This window comes from Lineus longissimus, chromosome 12 (assembly GCF_910592395.1).
Source record: "Lineus longissimus chromosome 12, tnLinLong1.2, whole genome shotgun sequence".
Classification (NCBI taxonomy): domain Eukaryota; kingdom Metazoa; phylum Nemertea; class Pilidiophora; order Heteronemertea; family Lineidae; genus Lineus; species Lineus longissimus.
In genome coordinates, this window is record NC_088319.1 from 1505389 (window position 1) to 1524533 (window position 19145).

The window sequence follows — 19145 nt, forward strand, 5'->3', positions numbered from 1 at the left end:
ACCGTCGCAGTACCATGGTTGGTGACCTTGTCTCTCCAGGCAGCTGTGTAGACAGCCACAACCATGGTCAGAGACTTCTCCATAGTATTAAGTAGAGACATAGTCCAGATAGTCACAACTGCCTACCTGGGATGAAGGCAGGGTCACTAAAGGCTGATGCGTAGTTATTGTCCTCACAATTGAAAGTGAACACAGCCAAACTTAAACAATCTAATTTATTCAAAATAAAAATTTCTATATACACAGACATCAACAGCACAGGAAAAGGACAAATGTAAACACATTGTCCACTAGTGCCCTCTTTTAGGGAATAATACAAACACATTGTCAAGAAACAGTATATTAGAGACCCAAGTCATTTTTCCTTTATGGCTGTTCATTTAGTACATATATGTACGCACAATTTTCAGATTTTTCAGGAGCAGGTATACATATGTCTGCGACATCATATTGTAGAGGTCTTAAAAACCTATTTCATAGAAAGACAAATATTTCGTCATTTTTGCACCACAGTTGCTTTTTGTTGTCCGGTGTCTTTTGTTTTCTGAATGATTTTTAAAACCAGAGACCTGTGATTTGGCACACAGCTAACTATGTTGTATGTGTGCACCCAGGAAGACCACCATGACTATTTCAATTTGTACACAACAATGGCAACGCATTGGCCATCTGACTTTGACCACACCACAAGAGTGCCGATCTTATAAGATTTATCACAAAATCACAGGAAATTTGATGGCACAGTCCATGGCACAAGTTATATCGGCAAAATGATTATGATATTTCATTTCAACTCTTTCGGTTTATCTGAGTTGACTTTTGAATCTTGCCTCTTGCAACATTTAGATGGAAGGGCATTCCAGTCGTAGACGTAAGATTCAAATATGTGCTCTTCCTTTTTACACAATTTAGATATTTTTAACAAATTCTCATGTTTTTCTTTCATATCCTCAATACTTTGTTTATGTGCGAGTAACAAGTCATTACTACAACCTCTGGTTTTGTACTCTGTATCAAACCGCTGGTCGTGAAGTTTCGTGATTTCCAACGGGCCAAGCCAAGCCCCGATTGAAACATCTTCACTTTTGTATTTTTTAAAATATTTTTGGTTAGCTACGATGAAATGTACAAGCCCAGCTGACAGGACATAACCGCCCCCGCGGGCGTACGGAAGGTACCTATCACATAGATTCCAATCCGGTTCTTTCCATGGACCAGACTTTTTGACGCGGGCATCGCCAGTGAAATATCCCCAATAGAGTGCGCCGTCCTCCTTGTGTCGAGTTTTTAGCTCATCATAAACATCTTGGACCCGCACAAACGTGTCATCGTCAACTTTCAGCACAAATTTACAGTTTACATTCATGTCCAACCAAGTAAAAGCATCCACGACTTTAGCCGTCAGTCTCTCATATGCGTCCTGAGTATCTTTTAGCAGCAGCATGTCATGGAATTCATGATCTTCTTGATTTAGTTCTGCAAATTTCTCAGGAGTTAAATGTTTGGTGCCGACTACAAATAAACACTTGATATTGTGCGGAACTGAGGACAACCACGTCTGGCGTATAGTTTCCCGTCTGGCTTTATTGTCTGGCCCTGTAATGATCATGATAACCAGGAATGACACATCGCGATCATTCTCTAACGGATTTTTGAAGAATCGCGCATCTCTTTTATGAGCTGCGTCATGATCTTTGTGCATGTAATGGGCCGGACTGGCTGGCTGGCTACAGATCGATATGAACAGGATCCCAATCAGGCAGAGGAAGATACCGCCCACCAGAATCTTTGTGGCATGCCGATTAAGACGGCGCTGGACACTTGGCTTTACTATTCCCTCCATCGTACGGTAGTCGAAATCTGCAATTAAGGATATCGATTAACTTAAGAAAGATACAATATGAATGTAGTGGTATCAGGCTGTTTCGCTACATTGCCAGTTCGCTACCAGTCGTTTCGCTACATGTGGCGGTCGTTTCGCTACATGGTAGGTCGTTTCGCTACATGGGTGGAGTCGTTTCGCTACATGATGGGTAAGGTCGTTTCGCTACATGGAGGACGTTTCGCTACATGGGTGGAGTCATTATTTTTTCAAGTTTGTGCTAAACTCCGGGCTAAATATTTGTTGTGAATTTAGGGAAAAAATGCTCGAGTACTACAATCAAGATGTACAGACCGGGGGAGCTGGCGGTACGTACCCATAAGTCTTTGCGGTAGTCTCGCGCGTACCGGATATAACCCATCAAGCTTTTCTCCTTCAGAGAAATACTGCGTTGCGCTCAACTGCCAATTATGCATTAGTCTGGTGGACACGAGGTTGGCCTTTAACTTGCTTGAAATCGAAAATTTGGACAACACACGTGTACTACAGCGCAAACGGCAGCATTCTGACATATAGAAACATGTGGTCTGATTCTATTTTTACTTGTCATTTAGTGATCACGCGTCCAACCTCGTATGCAGGGTAATGTGGCTTTCTCATTGGTCGAACGTTAATTTTGTTCACAGCCTTATAAGGCACTTGAGCGCAACGCAGTATTTCTCTGAAGGAGAAAAGCTTGATGGGTTATATCCGGTACGCGCGAGACTACCGCAAAGACTTATGGGTACGTACCGCCAGCTCCCCCGGTCTGTACATCTTGATTGTAGTATACTCGAGCATTTTTTCCCTAAATTCACAACAAATATTTAGCCCGGAGTTTAGCACAAACTTGAAAAAAAAAAGACTCCACCCATGTAGCGAAACGACCTACGATGTAGCGAAATTACCTACATCCATGTAGCGAAACGACTCCACCCATGTAGCGAAACGTCCTCCATGTAGCGAAACGACCGTACCCATCATGTAGCGAAACGATTCCACCCATGTAGCGAAACGACCTACCATGTAGCGAAACGACCGCCACATGTAGCGAAACGACTGGTAGCGAACTGGCAATGTAGCGAAACGACAGTAAACCAATGTAGTTACCAGCACAGTGGGCTGTTTGAGTGGCACTGCAGTGACTTCCTCCGCCTCGTGTAAAAAGGTCTATACGACTACAATTAGACAATGGACCCAAATGGAGAAAAAGACAGTGGACAGATTTTTCAATGACTACATCTCCAAATCTCGTGTCCCGGTAGACTGTAATTTTACCAGTGCCTACCCGACCCAACAAATGAAATTACCAAAAAAACAAATATAAATTCACCATTTCAGTGCACATTTTGGCTTCTCAATCATTCATTTCTGCAAATAACATCAATACTAACACATAGTTGCTTACTTTAAAATGTGCTTTGTCTATTCACCACAAAATAGTTTTGACTTTCACAACAGAAAGCACTTTTATTTACATTTTTAGAGCAAACTTTTGCTTTTTTTGGAAAACATGGTGGCTGCCATGTTTTTGATATTAGGACTTGCAGCTTTGTAGAAGTGCCATTCGTCAATAATGACAAAAATATTTTAACAATTTATTCCGATAATTGAAAAATTGTTTGTTTCAAAAGAAGGAATACAAGATCGAAATGTATCATTATTATATGTTTTTAGAAACGTACCTAATTTATTAATCTTATTTTTTTCTTCTCCTTCCGCCTATTTACACGTTCACTTCCTGTTTTTCTTGCGAAATTTTACGAAAATTTTGGAAATGTTTCTTCGGTTTTCCCGACTATATATGTTATAAAAGCCGGTTGCCGGTACATGGATATATGTAGTTGAAGTACTCCTAACGACCATTTCGAAGAATCGCAGAACAACTTCAAGGAAGGTCGGATTGTTTGATTTTTCAATCTGAACAACTGCTGTTCACAAACCCTGGTCGCCCTTATTTCGACAGTCCCCTAACAGCCCAAAAACTCTGTCATCCTAAATAGGTCGCACCTGGATTAAAATACATTGTTGGATTCATAGACTTGAACAGATTCACTTTGCAAATCTTAAGCCTGGTGAAAAAGCCATGACTTGAAGACTGTAAGTTAGGTTAAGGTTGAATTGTCATTTGAAAGTGAAACTACTTTTTTGAATCGGACTGTTTTTTCTTCAGATGGCGAGTAAGCGGACCAACACGACAGCCACTGCCCGGCTACGACAGGACTATGTTCGTATCATGAAGGATCCCGTCCCATACATCACGGCAGAACCTCTGCCATCAAATATCCTGGAGTGGCACTACGTCGTCAGTGGCCCAGAGAACTCGCCATACGAGGGTGGTCTTTACCACGGGAAGCTTGTCTTCCCCCGAGAGTTTCCTTTCAAACCTCCGAGTATCTATATGGTAACACCGAATGGAAGGTTCAAATGTAACACTCGGTAAGACAGACTGCTTAGAGAAGTCCGTGCATTCTCACAGTACTGAAATTGACAAAAGAAAACAACCAGAATGATGATGGTTTGCCAAAGAAGAATTCGGGGGTCATAGATAATAGTAATATTATAATGAGCTATCCATACATGTTGGCATTGTTGCACTAAATCCGTTTCCGTTTCAATCTCTCGAAGCCATTCATAATCATATCTACATGGTTATCTTTTGTTTCGCGTGAGAAGCAAAATTGGTCTCAGCAAAAATACTAATGATACAGTTAACTCTGCATGATAGCAAGAGGACCAGAGGTTTCAACAAACTGTTTTTCTATTGTTACAGGCTCTGTCTCTCGATCAGTGATTTCCACCCAGATACCTGGAACCCGGCCTGGTCCGTGTCAACCATCCTCACTGGTTTACTCAGCTTCATGGTATGTAAAGACTTGGTCAGTGGGAAAAATCGGCCGAACGTTGGTGGGTGTTGCCTGAAATTGCAGCCCACCACAGCCATAACTGCACCTGTATCTACAACTGCTATAGAAGTCTTGATCAATTTCTAATTCCTTTTCAGCTTGAAAAAAGTCCCACTCTAGGAAGTATCGAGACGTCTGATTATACAGTAAGTATTAAAATATTTGCAAAAATATAAGTCATCTGTAACTTGTATAGCACCAAGGCCAGCAGACTTAACTCGGCCCAATATTATTATACAGAGGCATAAATTATGTAACACATTTTGCTCCTTTCAGAAAAGACAATTGGCAACCCAAAGTCTGGAATACAACTTGAGAAATAAAACATTCTATGAACTATTCCCAACCATAGTGGAGGTGAGTGATAGCAAAATATCAATTGATGTCTGTTATCGTGGAATTTTCGAAGTCTTTAAAATGAGGCCAGACATTTTCTTCTTCTTGTTCTTCAGCTCTGCATTTTGAGTAGTAATTAACTGGGAGCAATGCTACAAAGCGTTATTCGCGTACCGCTATGGTAAATTGCCAGTTTGGGGTACTGGCCGAGTGACTCTGACTTCTACATTTTGCAGTGCCCCATTTTCATTGCATAAAATAGTAATAAATATTTTTGATATTTTTGACGTGGCAATGCGATGAGATGCGACCAGCTTAATTGGCTTGTGTGACCGTTGTGAAGGCTCAAAAGTCTTCGCTTGATCTCTTAAACCGTGTGAGGTGTTGGAACTGACGTCAAGACGCAGTGGTTGACGTGATGCTGGCCCCATTTATGACGTCATGGCTTTGAGACGGACATGACGTCATGCTCCTAGGGAGCATGGCGGCAAAGTTGCGCGGAATGGCGGGGAGGCGCGCCATGTGGGTTATGCCAGGGGTGGTGTGAACGGTTTCGCAGGAGTTGCTCATCAGACACTTATAAAGGCGATATTGATCAAGATGGGTTGGCCCTGCAGAGGCCTGTTCTTTTAAAATAGTAATAAATAGTACATGTATTGCCGGCTTCCCCGCAGTAGCTATTTGCTGCTTTTAAGCAGTAGCAAGTGTGATTTCGAGATGTTTTTGTGTGGGACAGTTGGCTGCAGCTCATCGACTCATCCTTGTTGAAGCTTGGCTTGGCCAGGATGCATTTGTCAGCTCACACTGCAACGGAACCAGTCTTCACTACCAAAAATGTTGGTGTGGTAAGGATAACAGTCTTGAAAAACGTCCAGTATAACTTTCAATTGCTCTGATCACTCATTTCAGGATATTAAAAAAGTTCTGGCGCAGCGGAAAGCAGAATTAGTTGCTGCTGTCGGAAGGAACAGTCAAGCGGGATTGAACCGGAATACCAATGGATCCAGCCAGATTCAGGAGGGGATTCCACAACCCCAGGGCTTCATGGCCAGCACGTTAACAAACATCATTGTGATCGCGGGCTTTGCGGCATTCGCTTGGTCTGTCAAGTATGTTTTGAAAAGTATAGTTGAATGAGGTAGGACCCGGGAGTGAGAAATGGACTAGACTGAAATTGAGTGATATATTGACTGGACTAATGTCGGGCGAAATATAACCTGGCCTACAGTGGGGGGGTAATATAAACTTGGCTTTAGTCGATTGATACAGAGTGAACGATAGTCGAGTGATTACAGACCAAACGATAGTCTAATCTGATACAGACTGGACTAATGTGTGGATTTTATATAAATTTATTTGTTATTAAAAGTCTCTAAGAATATCTTTGGTGCAAAGTAGGCTATATGCATGTGGGGAAGGTTTGTGTTCTTATCTAGCTTGGACTAATGTGGAAGTAGCGTGGTCTTATTATTCTGAACAGATCGCGAAACATTGTTATTATATTCCGTGCCTGTTCTCTTGGGGAGTAACTTGCTTTTACTGCGGTGTATTGGTTTTTCTCTAAGGAGGGTACAGGCTGGGTTCGAGACAGAAATTGATGCCTGCCTTTGCCACTTGGCAGGCATGGAAGTTGCAATGACGTAGACCTTCCTTCTCATAACAGTACGGCCACATTTAACTTTTACATGATTTATCTTAAGTTGTATAGGCAATGCTGTACTTTAAAAACAAGATAACGGCCGCAAAGAGATTTCATATTCTCAATGAAAAATAATGAAAAAAATTCTTTTTGAAAATATTTTGAAGGGGTTGGGATTTCATTTTGCTTGTATTCTCACCGTGTTTTCTAAATGGGGCGTTATTGGCCCAATAACCTCAGTTTGTATGGTTGGCTTTTTTCTGTCTGTATATCAAAATACTGCGGGGTTATTGTCTGGGTCTATGGCTGTTTGGGTGGAGGGGGCATATAGCTGGAGATCCATGGAGCTGTAAAGGGGCCAGATGACAATCCACTTTCAAATTAAATTAGGAGGGGGGTCTTGGAACTTTGGGAACTCAAAAAATGGCTCGTCTCCATTGATCATGTAAAGGGGGGGGGCTTAGATATGATTGTTAGATATATCTGCCAAACTTCTTTGAGTCACGGTCAGCCTTTGTTATAAACAACTTCATGTCTGTCAAAATTTCTGTGTTTAAGTTTTCTGTATTAGATTAAGCGACATCTAATGTTATACTCGGCGAAGTTTGACCACGCCAGTACTTTGTGTGAGAATCTGGGAAGAGGGGTTAACACAGGGGAGTAAACATGAAACATGGACTCCAGTCATTCGTTCAAAAAGGGACAAACTACTTTCAAACCTCAACATGACCCCAGTTTCGGCCATACCCTTGTTGACAAACTGATTCTTGCCTCCAGGTAAACATTCAATCTAATGTCCATGCTTGCTGGTATGGACTCCATGTCTCTCATTGCCTGGATACTAGTATGGGCCAGGCCCAGGTCAATTTCAAACAGGTATTGTGTCCAGGTAGGAAGTGAAATTCAACCATGCCACGCAATGTACATGTAATTACACTTCTACCTGAGGAGGAGTCTTTGTTTGTAAACAATGGTATGCTCGAGACTGGCAGGTTGAAGTTGTGAACTACATAATCATCTATGACACTCTGCCCTTGTACATATTTAGGGATTCTGTGTACAGAGAAATATGAAAGATAATCCCATTTCAATTATGCTGAATATTGTATATTTTTAAATGCAAGTAAATAAACACGTTCAGTTGTTATGTTAAGTGTTAGTTACTTTCTTTGTCGGCCTGAACTACTCAGTGATATAACGAATCAATGGTTATGTGTTGCAGTCATAATATCATATATACATCATATCAGGGTTGGTGCGCCCCTTGGCATTTTTGCCATTTGAAATGCTGTACATGAGTGGCGAATGGCTAAAGATTTTGCAAACTCAATTTGAATTGCCATGATTTGGCGAGAGAGTAATAGTGTTGTGCGAAAATTGATCAAAGTCTATCAAAATCAACTTCAACACCAAATGCACCAAGGAACGATCGTTAGTCAGTCAAACTTTATCATATTTGCGGGCGGCCGCGCTATCACACGTGGTTGCTATCGTCTGCATTGTAGTTCTACCCGTTGCCGCTAGTTATTTTTGTGGCGCTGCTGGTCGCCATACGCATACATTATCGGCTAGTTTCGCGCTCACCTCGTTGCCATGGAGTCTCCGGTCACGGGTTCCTCGAATCGTTCGTTGATTTGCGCAATTGCTAGTCTCAGTACTGGCGGGCCGCGAATTTTTTTCCTGAACCTTTCGGGCAATACAGTGTACATTTGTACACAGGTTCTCAGCCAATCAGAATCCGATAAATCTGTGTCGTCATTGGGGCGTCATCATGAAACCGCTTAGTAGAACTTGCCATTATTTCAATAGATATTTCTGTAAAATGATGCTTCAATAACGCTGTTCTCAGATCTCCAGCTGTTCTTTCTTGTGACATGCCTGATGATATTCCTGGTGATGAAATATATGTATTAGTAATGTAGTTTATTTCTGGTGTGTTCACTGCTGCAATAATTCAAATCCTAAAAATCTTTGCTTGTATTGTTTTGTGCTTGTTACTCAAATTTGAAGCATACAATATCAAAATATACTGGAGGAAGACCATACACACGAGGCAGTATCGAAAGACAAGTCTCATTGCAGAGAAACATATTCATACTGGAGGAAGACCATTCACATGAGACAAGTCTCATTGTATATTCATACTAAATATGATATCTGAAGGACTATCCCTTGGATCTTGGAGATGGGCTATTGTTATTGTCCTTTCTGTAGGTATGTTGCAGGCAGCATAACTCAAATATCTAAAATCTAAATAACAAGGGAAAAGAAAAAACGCATTATAAAAATGAAATATTAAGAAAAAAAAGAAAAAGAATAATGTTGTCCACAACCGAATTGGAACTCGCGACCTTTGGATCGAACATTGTATTCTGCCATTTCTGACGAGCGCTCTACCAACTGCTCTAAAGTTTCTAAGACTTCTGACGTCATGTATTTGTCGAAATCTGATTGGTTGAAAGTCCCTGTACAAATGTACACTATAGTGCCCCAAAGGTTCATGAGAAAAAAATTCGCGTCCGGGCATATTGTATTCTGTCGGATTATGCTATAAATGGTTCTGTACTAGATGCCATTACCGCCAATAGCCCTAGATTAAAGTGAGTGATAGAATGTTTGGTTCCGGACATTCTATCCCCGGCTGTAGAAATTCCCAGAAAAAGTTATAAATTCTACTCTTATAATTTATTGTTCATAAAGATATTAAAAACGAGATCGTGGTATTTGTCATCCTCTTCTTCTCGGTGACCCTTGACGTCGCCAATTTGATTGGCCCATCATAAACTTATGGAACGACACTTTATTAGACGGCGTTCCGTCCTCTCAATAGATAGGAATCCGCGGCGCCGAGTACATGGGCAGTGTCTAAAATCACATACAACAGACCCACATACCCACATGCCAATTTTTTCCTGGTGGCAATCCAATGACGGTTGTAGCTTTTTCTTCACAACTTGAAATATCGACAAATTTCACCTTCAACTAAAGCGGAAGACTTCCCTTTTACAGTACGCCCTCTAAGATTCAAATATCACCATATCCCCCTTTATATCGACAGATATTCCCATTTGGCAGTGTACCTCCTGTTTCACCAGCAATAGGTTGTGAGAGACTGAGGACAACGTCAAGAAAGACAGGGGACCAAATTTTATCAGTGGACTATTTCACCTGCTACACCAGACAACGGTTGTGATCGACCAAGGACAGTACCTCCTGCTTTACCAGCCAGGTTGTGAGAGATGGGGCAACATCGTAAAGGACAAGGGACCATTCTGTAGAAATGAGTGGGCTATTTCACCTGTAACACTTGACACAGTTTGTAAAGGCTCCTGTTTCAGCTGCTGTTGTGAGAGACGGGGACCACCAGGTTGTAAAAGACATTTGGTCAAGTTTTGAACGATGGGGGTACTCCTCCTGCTACACCAGCCACGACCTGTGAAAGTCAGGGGACCACGGTGTGAAAATCAGCTGTTATACCTCCTACCAACTGCTGTGAAAGACCAGGGGCTACTCAGATACCTCCTGGTCACCAAGCTGCGAACGGTGGGAGACCTAGTTGTGGGAGACAGGACATTTCAGTTGTGCGAGACAGGCGACAAGATTGTGAAAGACAGAGGATTATCCCTCCTGCTACACCATCAACAAGTTGTGAACGACAGAGGCGGGACAGAGGACGATGCGACTTACAACAACAGCCACAATGGAATTCAATACCAGGAGAACTTAGTTCTCCTGTAACACCGGCAGGTTGGGAACCTGTCATTCCTGACTTGCGGCTAAGCGGCTTGCGAATTTTTTTACATTTTACATTTGTACAGGGACTTTCAGCCAATCAGATTTAAACAAATACATGACGTCGGACGTCTTAGAAACATTAGCGCAGTTGGTAGAGCGCTCGTCAGAAATGACAGAATAATATGATGTTCGATCCAAAGGTCGCGAGTTCGAATCCGGTTGTGGACAACATTATTCTTTTTCTTTTTACTATATATTTTATTTCAACAACTTCTGATCATTTGGCCAACCCTTGCAATGCCATTGTGATTCGCCAAACAAAGGATTAAAAAGTCGAAGTCCCCACCAGAAAGCAATCTGCCAAGACACTGTCGCCATCTAAAAGCAATTATTGAAACTAAATGTTCTGAAGTTGTAGTGTGTCAATCTAGCAATAGATGGCTCTAGATTACTTCCTTATTTTTCTGAAAATTACAAGGTATAAAAATGCCATATTTCTACTCTGACAGGCTACAATAATCGCAATGTTATTGTTTACATACTAGTTCTAGTTTACTGCTCGCGCCGGCCAAGATTTTGTCGAAATCAAAATTTGTTTTCTGTAAGAATATTGGTTTTTCTTCCTCCATTCATTTCACTTTCAATTTCTGTTTGGTAGGCTTGGCCTAACATGATCATTTGGTGATGGATACCGACCAGCGGAATATTCTCAAGGTGTTCCGGCCCAAGTTCGTACGAGACGTCGACCAGATTGATGATTTGATCGATAATTTGGAAGCCAACAGTGTATTGGCCGATTCCACCATCGAGTCTATCAAGGTAACAATATATGAAAAGTGGACTTTGATAATCCCTGTAGGGGGCAGTGTCAGTGAGTCAAGTACCTTCCATGCGGGCCCCTCGTACGGTGCGAACAGCATAATGACAGTGCCAACAGCTGATGACGTCAGACACTAACGAGCTAATTAACACAGCCATCCTTTATTGACAGAATCAGCTGTACACAATATTTTAACATACAGTTAATAGTAGAACCTCTCTATTAAGGACACCCTTGGGACGGACAAATGCTATCGTTAGAGAGGTGTCCTGATTAGAGAGGTCAAATTGAATAGAAACAACAAACTTGGGACTAAAACTAGTGTCCTTAATAGAGAGGTTGTTCTTAATAATAATAGCGAGATGTCCGCTAAGAGAGGTTCCTCTGTATTTGTCATTTGCAGGACACAAATGGGCGACAAGAAAAAGCCAGAAAAATTCTCGATCATCTTGTACGTCGGCCTTCCCCGGACTTCGATAAATTCTACCAGTGTTTGATTTTAAGTGACAATGCCGATCTTGCCGATAAACTAAAGCCGGAGTGTGCGCCATGCAAACGAATCCCTAAGAAGTCGTCGGCGCCCTCTGCATCCAAACTACCGTATCCGATTCAGCATGTCGATGAACATGACAAGGGCGGAAGCGTTCGGCTGAAGTTTGGCGAGATGCCATCACAAGCAGCTGAAGAGAGCTTGATCGAGGAGGATGAGTTACCTGAAAGTATGTTACATCGAAGATCTGATGCAGATTTTCATCCTGATTTCAATAGCATTCCGCGAAGTTACTATTTATAGCTCACAAGGTCATTTGCATAAGATATTGATGACGTTTTAGTCACGTGACAGTCGGTCATCGACACTTATTTTTACGCATTTGAGCTTATTTCCAAGTCAATTGTCTTTGACCCTGCATTGTTCTTAGCATGAATGATACCATAGAGTCAGAGAGAAAAATATTAAGAACAATTATGTAGTATTTTCAACACTCGGACATGTGCCAGGTTGAATCTAACTGCCCTAGTTAGAAAGCCTGAATCCTTTACGAAACGGCATGTTTGTCCGACATTGCCTGTAATTCAGCGATGGGGAAATAGAGGGCAGCAGCTGCAGTGACGTCATCTTCGCGGAATGCTATTTACTATCTTATAAACTATGATTTGGTGCCTTGCAACTCAGTCAAGCTTTGATTTTGAATACCAGTGTAGTATGGGTCCAAGGAATTTGCAAATTATCATACCCCGCCCCCCAATAAAATCACCAGTTGGTGAAATCAAAATATCAGTCGTCAGTTCTGAGATATCACATAAAGGCATTCAATGGCTAGGCATTTGGGATGTTGCCCCCCCCCTCCAAATGTCGTGCACTTTGCCAATAAACTTAAGGACTGCCAAAACCATCGACAGTTTTAGGAGTTTACTAAAGTTCCTTTTCTATCAGTGACAATTCTTCAGTGTTAGAAATTTCAAGTGTGACTCTGACTTTGGGACGCTCTAAAGGTCATGTCATTCATTTCCAAGTCAAACAAAATTCTATTGATTATTATTGTCATTCCTTGTTCTAGCAGTAACATACATGGCATGGTAAGATATTTCACTGAATAACATTGTTTTTCAGAGTGGCCTGATCCAAACCGATCCATTCTCGACCTCGTCATAAAAAAAGTAGAGGCTGCCAACATGAAGACTCTGTTCGCTCATCAAAAGTCAACAGAGGTAAGTAACAAACAATCAAAAGTCAACAGAGGTAAGTAACAAACAATCAAAAGTCAACAGAGGTAAGTAACAAACAATCAAAAGTCAACAGAGGTAAGTAACAAACAATCAAAAGTCAACAGAGGTAAGTAACAAACAATCAAAAGTCAACAGAGGTAAGTAACAAACAATCAAAAGTCAACAGAGGTAAGTAACAAACAATCAAAAGTCAACAGAGGTAAGTAACAAACAATCAAAAGTCAACAGAGGTAAGTAACAAACAATCAAAAGTCAACAGAGGTAAGGAACAAACAATCAAAAGTCAACAGAGGTAAGTAACAAACAATCAAAAGTCAACAGAGGTAAGTAACAAACAATCAAAAGTCAACAGAGGTTAGTAACACACAATCAAAAGTCAACAGAGGTAAGTAACAAACAATCAAAAGTCAACAGAGGTAAGTAACAAACAATCAAAAGTCAACAGAGGTAAGTAACAAACAATCAAAAGTCAACAGAGGTAAGTAACAAACAATCAAAAGTCAACAGAGGTAAGTAACAAATAATCAAAAGTCAACAGAGGTAAGTAACAAACAATCAAAAGTCAACAGAGGTAAGTAACAAACAATCAAAAGTCAACAGAGGTAAGTAACAAACAATCAAAAGTCAACAGAGGTAAGTAACAAACAATCAAAAGTCAACAGAGGTAAGTAACAAACAATCAAAAGTCAACAGAGGTAAGTAACAAACAATCAAAAGTCAACAGAGGTAAGTAACAAACAATCAAAAGTCAACAGAGGTAAGTAACAAACAATCAAAAGTCAACAGAGGTAAGTAACAAACATTCAAAAGTCAACAGAGGTTAGTAACACACAATCAAAAGTCAACAGAGGTAAGTAACAAACAATCAAAAGTCAACAGAGGTAAGTAACAAACAATCAAAAGTCAACAGAGGTAAGTAACAAACAATCAAAAGTCAACAGAGGTAAGTAACAAACAATCAAAAGTCAACAGAGGTAAGTAACAAACAATCAAAAGTCAACAGAGGTAAGTAACAAACAATCAAAAGTCAACAGAGGTTAGTAACACACAATCAAAAGTCAACAGAGGTAAGTAACACACAATCAAAAGTCAACAGAGGTAAGTAACAAACAATCAAAAGTCAACAGAGGTAAGTAACAAACAATCAAAAGTCAACAGAGGTAAGTAACAAACAATCAAAAGTCAACAGAGGTAAGTAACAAACAATCAAAAGTCAACAGAGATAAGTAACAAACAATCCAATTAATATCATGGAGATTTTTTAAAGGAGTTCACCGTTTGTATTTTGAATCATCGGTCAGGAAAATAGAAATGCAGTTATACACAATGTCGCAGAGCAGTTATGTGCAAATGTCTTCCAACATCAAATGCTCTGCTACAAACTTTCTGACCTTTTAGTTTAAGGGCTACAAAATGACGTCGAACCCTCGCGGTCGGGCGATAATTATCAACAACACGAAGTTCAAGACATTAGGTGAAAGAACGGGTAATGACGCTGACGTTTTTGCACTCAAGCAGTTACTCATACCTCTGAAGTTCGCAACGATTGATTGGAACAATTACTCATATGAGGTAAGGGACTAAAATTTAAAGGCAAAGGCTGTGTGGTTTTATTGTATTTTCTCGTGGGTCAGGTAAATAGAGATAAACACTGCAGTGGTGCAGTAATTGTGCATGCAAATCGCTGTAACTTGGTAATGTCAGCGTTTGTATGTCGATCATTATAACAGTAATGTTGAAATTGACATGCAGTATGGATTTCCACGATTGAAAATTTTCTGTGTTTGTCCCTCCTTGTGGTTTTTTTTTTTTTTTTTTTTTATATAATTTTTATTTTCAAAAGTATCACACAATACAGAATATCATACAGCAATACAAAACAGGTACGTGTACATTTGAATTTTTTTTTTTTTTTTTTTTTTTAAACATAGACACCGTTCCCCCCTCCCCCTCCCCCCCTACGCTCCTTGTGGTCTTATTACAACAATATCTCCATCCAATCTCATCATCTTAAAGCTGCAGAATTTCATGCCAATCCATCGTCATTGTGCGTATATCCATCTTTCTTTAGAGGAGACTTTAGCACTGATATTCACCGCCATTAAAGGGAACTGAAACCGCCAAGCCAGTTCGTATGACCTCGTTTTCATTTCCCGCGTATCGGGTAATCAGAACGAGGCATGAATGAAACATGGCGCCTAGCTGTCAATCATTGAGTGACGTCACTACTATGGAATTTACTACGAAAACTAATGAATGAAAGATTGCATGACTCACGTGATTCTCACATGACTCTCAATAATAACAAATTGAACTGCGCATGCTCGGGCACTGGGGGCGGAGCTACAAATCTGAACTCGAATAGGAAGTTGGAAGTTTGACTTTCTCAGGTGGTGAAAGTCGAAAAGTTGAATAAATCGCTCGGCGGTTCCAGTTCCCTTTAAGTCAGCATGCAGAATTTGTGCGATCTGAATTTCGGAGAAGGGGAGCGGGGTCTGGTAAATTTTACAAATTTGACAACTTGTTTCGTTCAATACAATCCCAATAGCATCCCGCGAAGTTACTATTTATAGCTCACAAGGTCATTTGCATAAGATATTGATGACGTTTTAGTCACGTGACAGTCGGACATCGACACTTATTTCTACGCATTCTAGCTTATTTCAAAGTCAATTATCTTTGACCCTGCATTGTTTTTAGCATGAATGATACCCTAGAGTCAGAGAGAGAAATATTCAGAACAATTATGTAGTATTTCCAACACTCGGACATGTGCCAGATTGAATCTAACTGCCCTAGTTAGAAAGCCTGAATCCATTACGAAACCGCATGTTTGTCCGACATTGCCTGTAATTCAGCAATGGGGAAATAGAGGGCAGCAGCTGCAGTGACGTCATCTTCGCGGAATGCTATTGCAGCTTGTAAATCAATCCCTCCTTCTTTTCAGAGATTGAAAAGACAGTTGGAAACTGAATCGAGAAATGGTCAACACTGGGACGCCAGTGCGTTCATCTTGATTGTCCTAAGTCACGGAGTCCGCGGTGCAATCAAAACGGTTGATGAGGAGGACTTCAAAGTCGACGACATCATGGAATGTTTCAACCGCGATAACTGCCCAGCATTGGTCGGGAAACCAAAGATGTTTTTTATACAAGCTTGCCAGGGAAGTGAGTAGGAGAAAATTATTTGATGTCAAGTGTTACTCCAGACAAGCAAGGAGTCCAAGTTGTTGCCAATTCAGCCAGTTGGTGCCTATTTTGATGACAGCCCCTTCGAAACTCAACTAAGCCATTGAGATACCAGGGCATTGCTAGATCAGGGAATTTCACAGAAATGGCGAGATCCAGCTGTGATGACGCAAACCAGAATGTAAGAAATAATAAAGACTAGTCTTTATATATTCTTGCTACGGGTATATTCTTCTTGAAGAAGATGAATTTACTAGTTGCAAGAATTATAATGATAAATACCAGTAAATAATTACTAGTGAATTGTTTCTGCCTTCCAGCTACTCATGACAAGGGTGAAATGACCGACTCCGGCTCGGATGATTTGCCGACAGGAGTCGAAAATATCCAGATCTCTCAGGGAGAGAATATGACGGACGCAGGTGCGGAGAAGGTACCACTGTATAGCGACATGATCATCGTCAACGCAACCACGCCCAGTAAGTTCTCTTCATCTTTCACAGTATTTCATTCGTCGTACATTTCGGGCAGCTCAAGTTCAGTCACTGTCACCTTGATATACATTCAGAAAAGAATTCATCCCTAATGAATCTTTGATACAGACTATAAGTCCAATTCTAGGCCCACAAAGGGGAATATGAGAAGATTTGGGTGCATGACTAAATGCATGGCCTATCCAATAAATGAGAGTATATTAAGAATTGGGTAGAGTTAGTCAGAGCCAGTCCCCTTTGTGGGCCTAGAATTGGACTTAGAAAAATTTAGAGGGAAACCATTTAACTGTGAACTTCCTGTCTATGTTAGGCGACGATAAGGAAGACCCTTCAAATTTCATCCAATTTTACCAGAACAAACTTTCTCCAAACATACCCTTGGGACTTTTTGGATATCTGAGATCAATCCAAATAATATCGGGGAGGTTTTTTCTTCTGGTAATCAAGTCCCTCATTCGATAACTCTTAATGCATTACTGATAAACAAGCTGATGAAGCTCATTGATTCATGAAAATGTCTGATCTGTCATTATTTTCGTCATGTTTTTGTTCCAGACTTCGTATCTTGGCGTTCTGAGAATGGCACATGGTTTATTCAAGCAATCGTTGATGTCTTTGCAAAATTTTCTCACAAGGAGCATCTCGGGGACCTACTCCTTAAGGTAAGCAGTCCCCCCCCCCTCAAGTCCGTCTGATGGGGTCAGGACAAATCACATGTTAACCCCTTTTGGCTGTGGACGCTATTTTGACCAGCAGCCGCCCAGTCCTGAGCAGTGGCTAGTGTAATAGTTGCGACCTATAAGAACAGAAAAGCCAATTTCGAAATATTTGCAACCTTGGAACGGTTGACCATAGGCACCACTATTTTGGCCAGAACTTGAAGCAATTGGAACCCTTTGAAAGCAAATTGAATGTCAATTTCAAGGGTGGGATTCTGTTCTTTGTTTAACAGAGAACGGCCTCCCGGGTTTCAAATGGGCATTCACCTCATTTTATAGGAGTTCTAATTGCTTTTCAAGGATTTCAAGTCCTAGCCAAAATGATGGTGCCTATGGTCAATTCTTATAGCTCATCATCACTTCAGTGGTCCTGAAAAAGTGTAAATTAAATGATATACATGTAAGCCTACCGGCTCAATTGTTCAAAGTATTATGTTCTCCTGTGCCTCTCACAAATGAATGAATGAATATAAGAATTTCTATAGCGCCTGAATTAAAAGAAAAACTTAAATTCTCAGGCGCTTTACAAAGCAAAACACTCTCTGAAAAGGTGTTGTTTCAGGAGAGTTTTGAAAATGTCTATGGAACCAGCAAGCCTGATGTTGGAAGGTAGCTGGTTCCATAGAACCGGTGATGACTTGTAAAAAGAACGGTCACCAAAGGTTTTGCACTTAGTGCGAGGGACCACCAAAGTTGGAGCAATAACAGAGCGGAGATGGTAGGTGGAATGGTGCCACAGACCCCACTTCAACAATATGTTAACTGTAACATTCATCCTGTCCATTTTCAGGTAATGAACCTTGTAGCACGAGGACAAACGCGTGCATCGGGCAAAGTCCAGATCTCGAGTATAAGTTTCGAGACGCTGCGAGACAAAGTTTACTTCTTCCCGGGATTGCCGGAGCAGGAACTAGGAGGGAGCGGGCGTCTCTTGCTCTTGGACTGAAATGTTTAAGACTGTTGTTTATTTTGACTGTTCATCGAAAACTTGTGACTGGTGACTCGGGTGTTGTGACAAGCACTCAGAAATGCAACCATATCACGCTGCGTTCAGGACTTACAGGACTTACTGTAGTCACCTGTATTAAGAGCTCGAATTGATTCCAAGATTCTGACAATGGTGGCTCATTGCTGCTTCATATTCTCTATTGATTCAGAAAGCGCTGGTCTTGTGAAAGTGACAACACTATAAAAAATTGTACTTTTGATACGTAATAATGTAATATTTATACATGTAAATGAATGATAATGATGTATGATAATGAGTAATATTATACCTTAATTAGAATCGTTGGTACAGGCTTTAATTTTATCATACTGACAGGTTAACCAACACTTTTATATTCCGTGGTCCTGGATGTGCCCGAGTCCATGTTAAGCCGCATATCTGTAGACTAACAGCTAGTGGTTGTTCCCGTCTCTATGTTTCTTGTGCGTGACACTCACAAAATCAGGTGCCCCCATCGGTTGGACCAGAGAGCATGTTTTGGAAACAATGCCTCAGGTGCACAAATGATGGACATGCTGTCTTTAGTCCCTCGGCAGTTGTGAGAGCAGCACATTCTATGAGAAACCGTTTGAGATGCAAAAAAACCCCTGGCTGGAGTGGAGGATGTTACAACTCTTTTACCACGGGCAACATCGGGAGCCTGTCTTTGGTAAAGATCACATTCGACTGTCCTGACCAGACCTGGTCATAGAGCAGCCATGATCCTTTAG

General features: G+C 41.0%; 3 protein-coding genes across 4 annotated transcripts; 2 read left to right on the top strand and 1 right to left on the bottom strand.

The window, feature by feature from the left end:
• Positions 1-201: 201 nt before the first annotated feature.
• Positions 202-3398, bottom strand: LOC135496898 (beta-1,3-galactosyltransferase 6-like). 2 transcript variants are annotated; one of them, XM_064786465.1, is made up of 2 exons: positions 3270-3398; positions 202-1860 (listed from the first exon to the last, which is right to left on the bottom strand). In XM_064786465.1, exon 2 carries the CDS (start codon positions 1841-1843, stop codon positions 785-787), a length of 1059 nt encoding a protein of 352 aa, XP_064642535.1. In that variant the 5' UTR covers positions 1844-1860; positions 3270-3398; the 3' UTR covers positions 202-784. The 2 variants fall into 2 exon arrangements, with proteins under 2 accessions (XP_064642535.1, XP_064642536.1); XM_064786466.1 differs by having other exon boundaries at positions 3340-3395.
• A 198-nt stretch (positions 3399-3596) lies between these two features.
• Positions 3597-7889, top strand: LOC135496877 (ubiquitin-conjugating enzyme E2 J2-like). Its single transcript, XM_064786445.1, has 6 exons — positions 3597-3758; positions 4035-4300; positions 4635-4725; positions 4866-4913; positions 5044-5124; positions 6013-7889. Exons 2-6 carry the CDS (start codon positions 4035-4037, stop codon positions 6238-6240), a joined length of 714 nt encoding a protein of 237 aa, XP_064642515.1. The 5' UTR covers positions 3597-3758; the 3' UTR covers positions 6241-7889.
• A 3004-nt stretch (positions 7890-10893) lies between these two features.
• LOC135496779 (caspase-3-like) lies at positions 10894-18714 on the top strand. The gene is made up of 9 exons (XM_064786291.1): positions 10894-10955; positions 11136-11296; positions 11701-12016; positions 12910-13007; positions 14424-14597; positions 15973-16192; positions 16534-16692; positions 17263-17369; positions 18217-18714. The coding sequence occupies exons 2-9, from the start codon at positions 11162-11164 to the stop codon at positions 18370-18372; spliced, it is 1365 nt and encodes a 454-aa protein (XP_064642361.1). The 5' UTR covers positions 10894-10955; positions 11136-11161; the 3' UTR covers positions 18373-18714.
• The last annotated feature ends 431 nt before the right edge of the window (positions 18715-19145 follow it).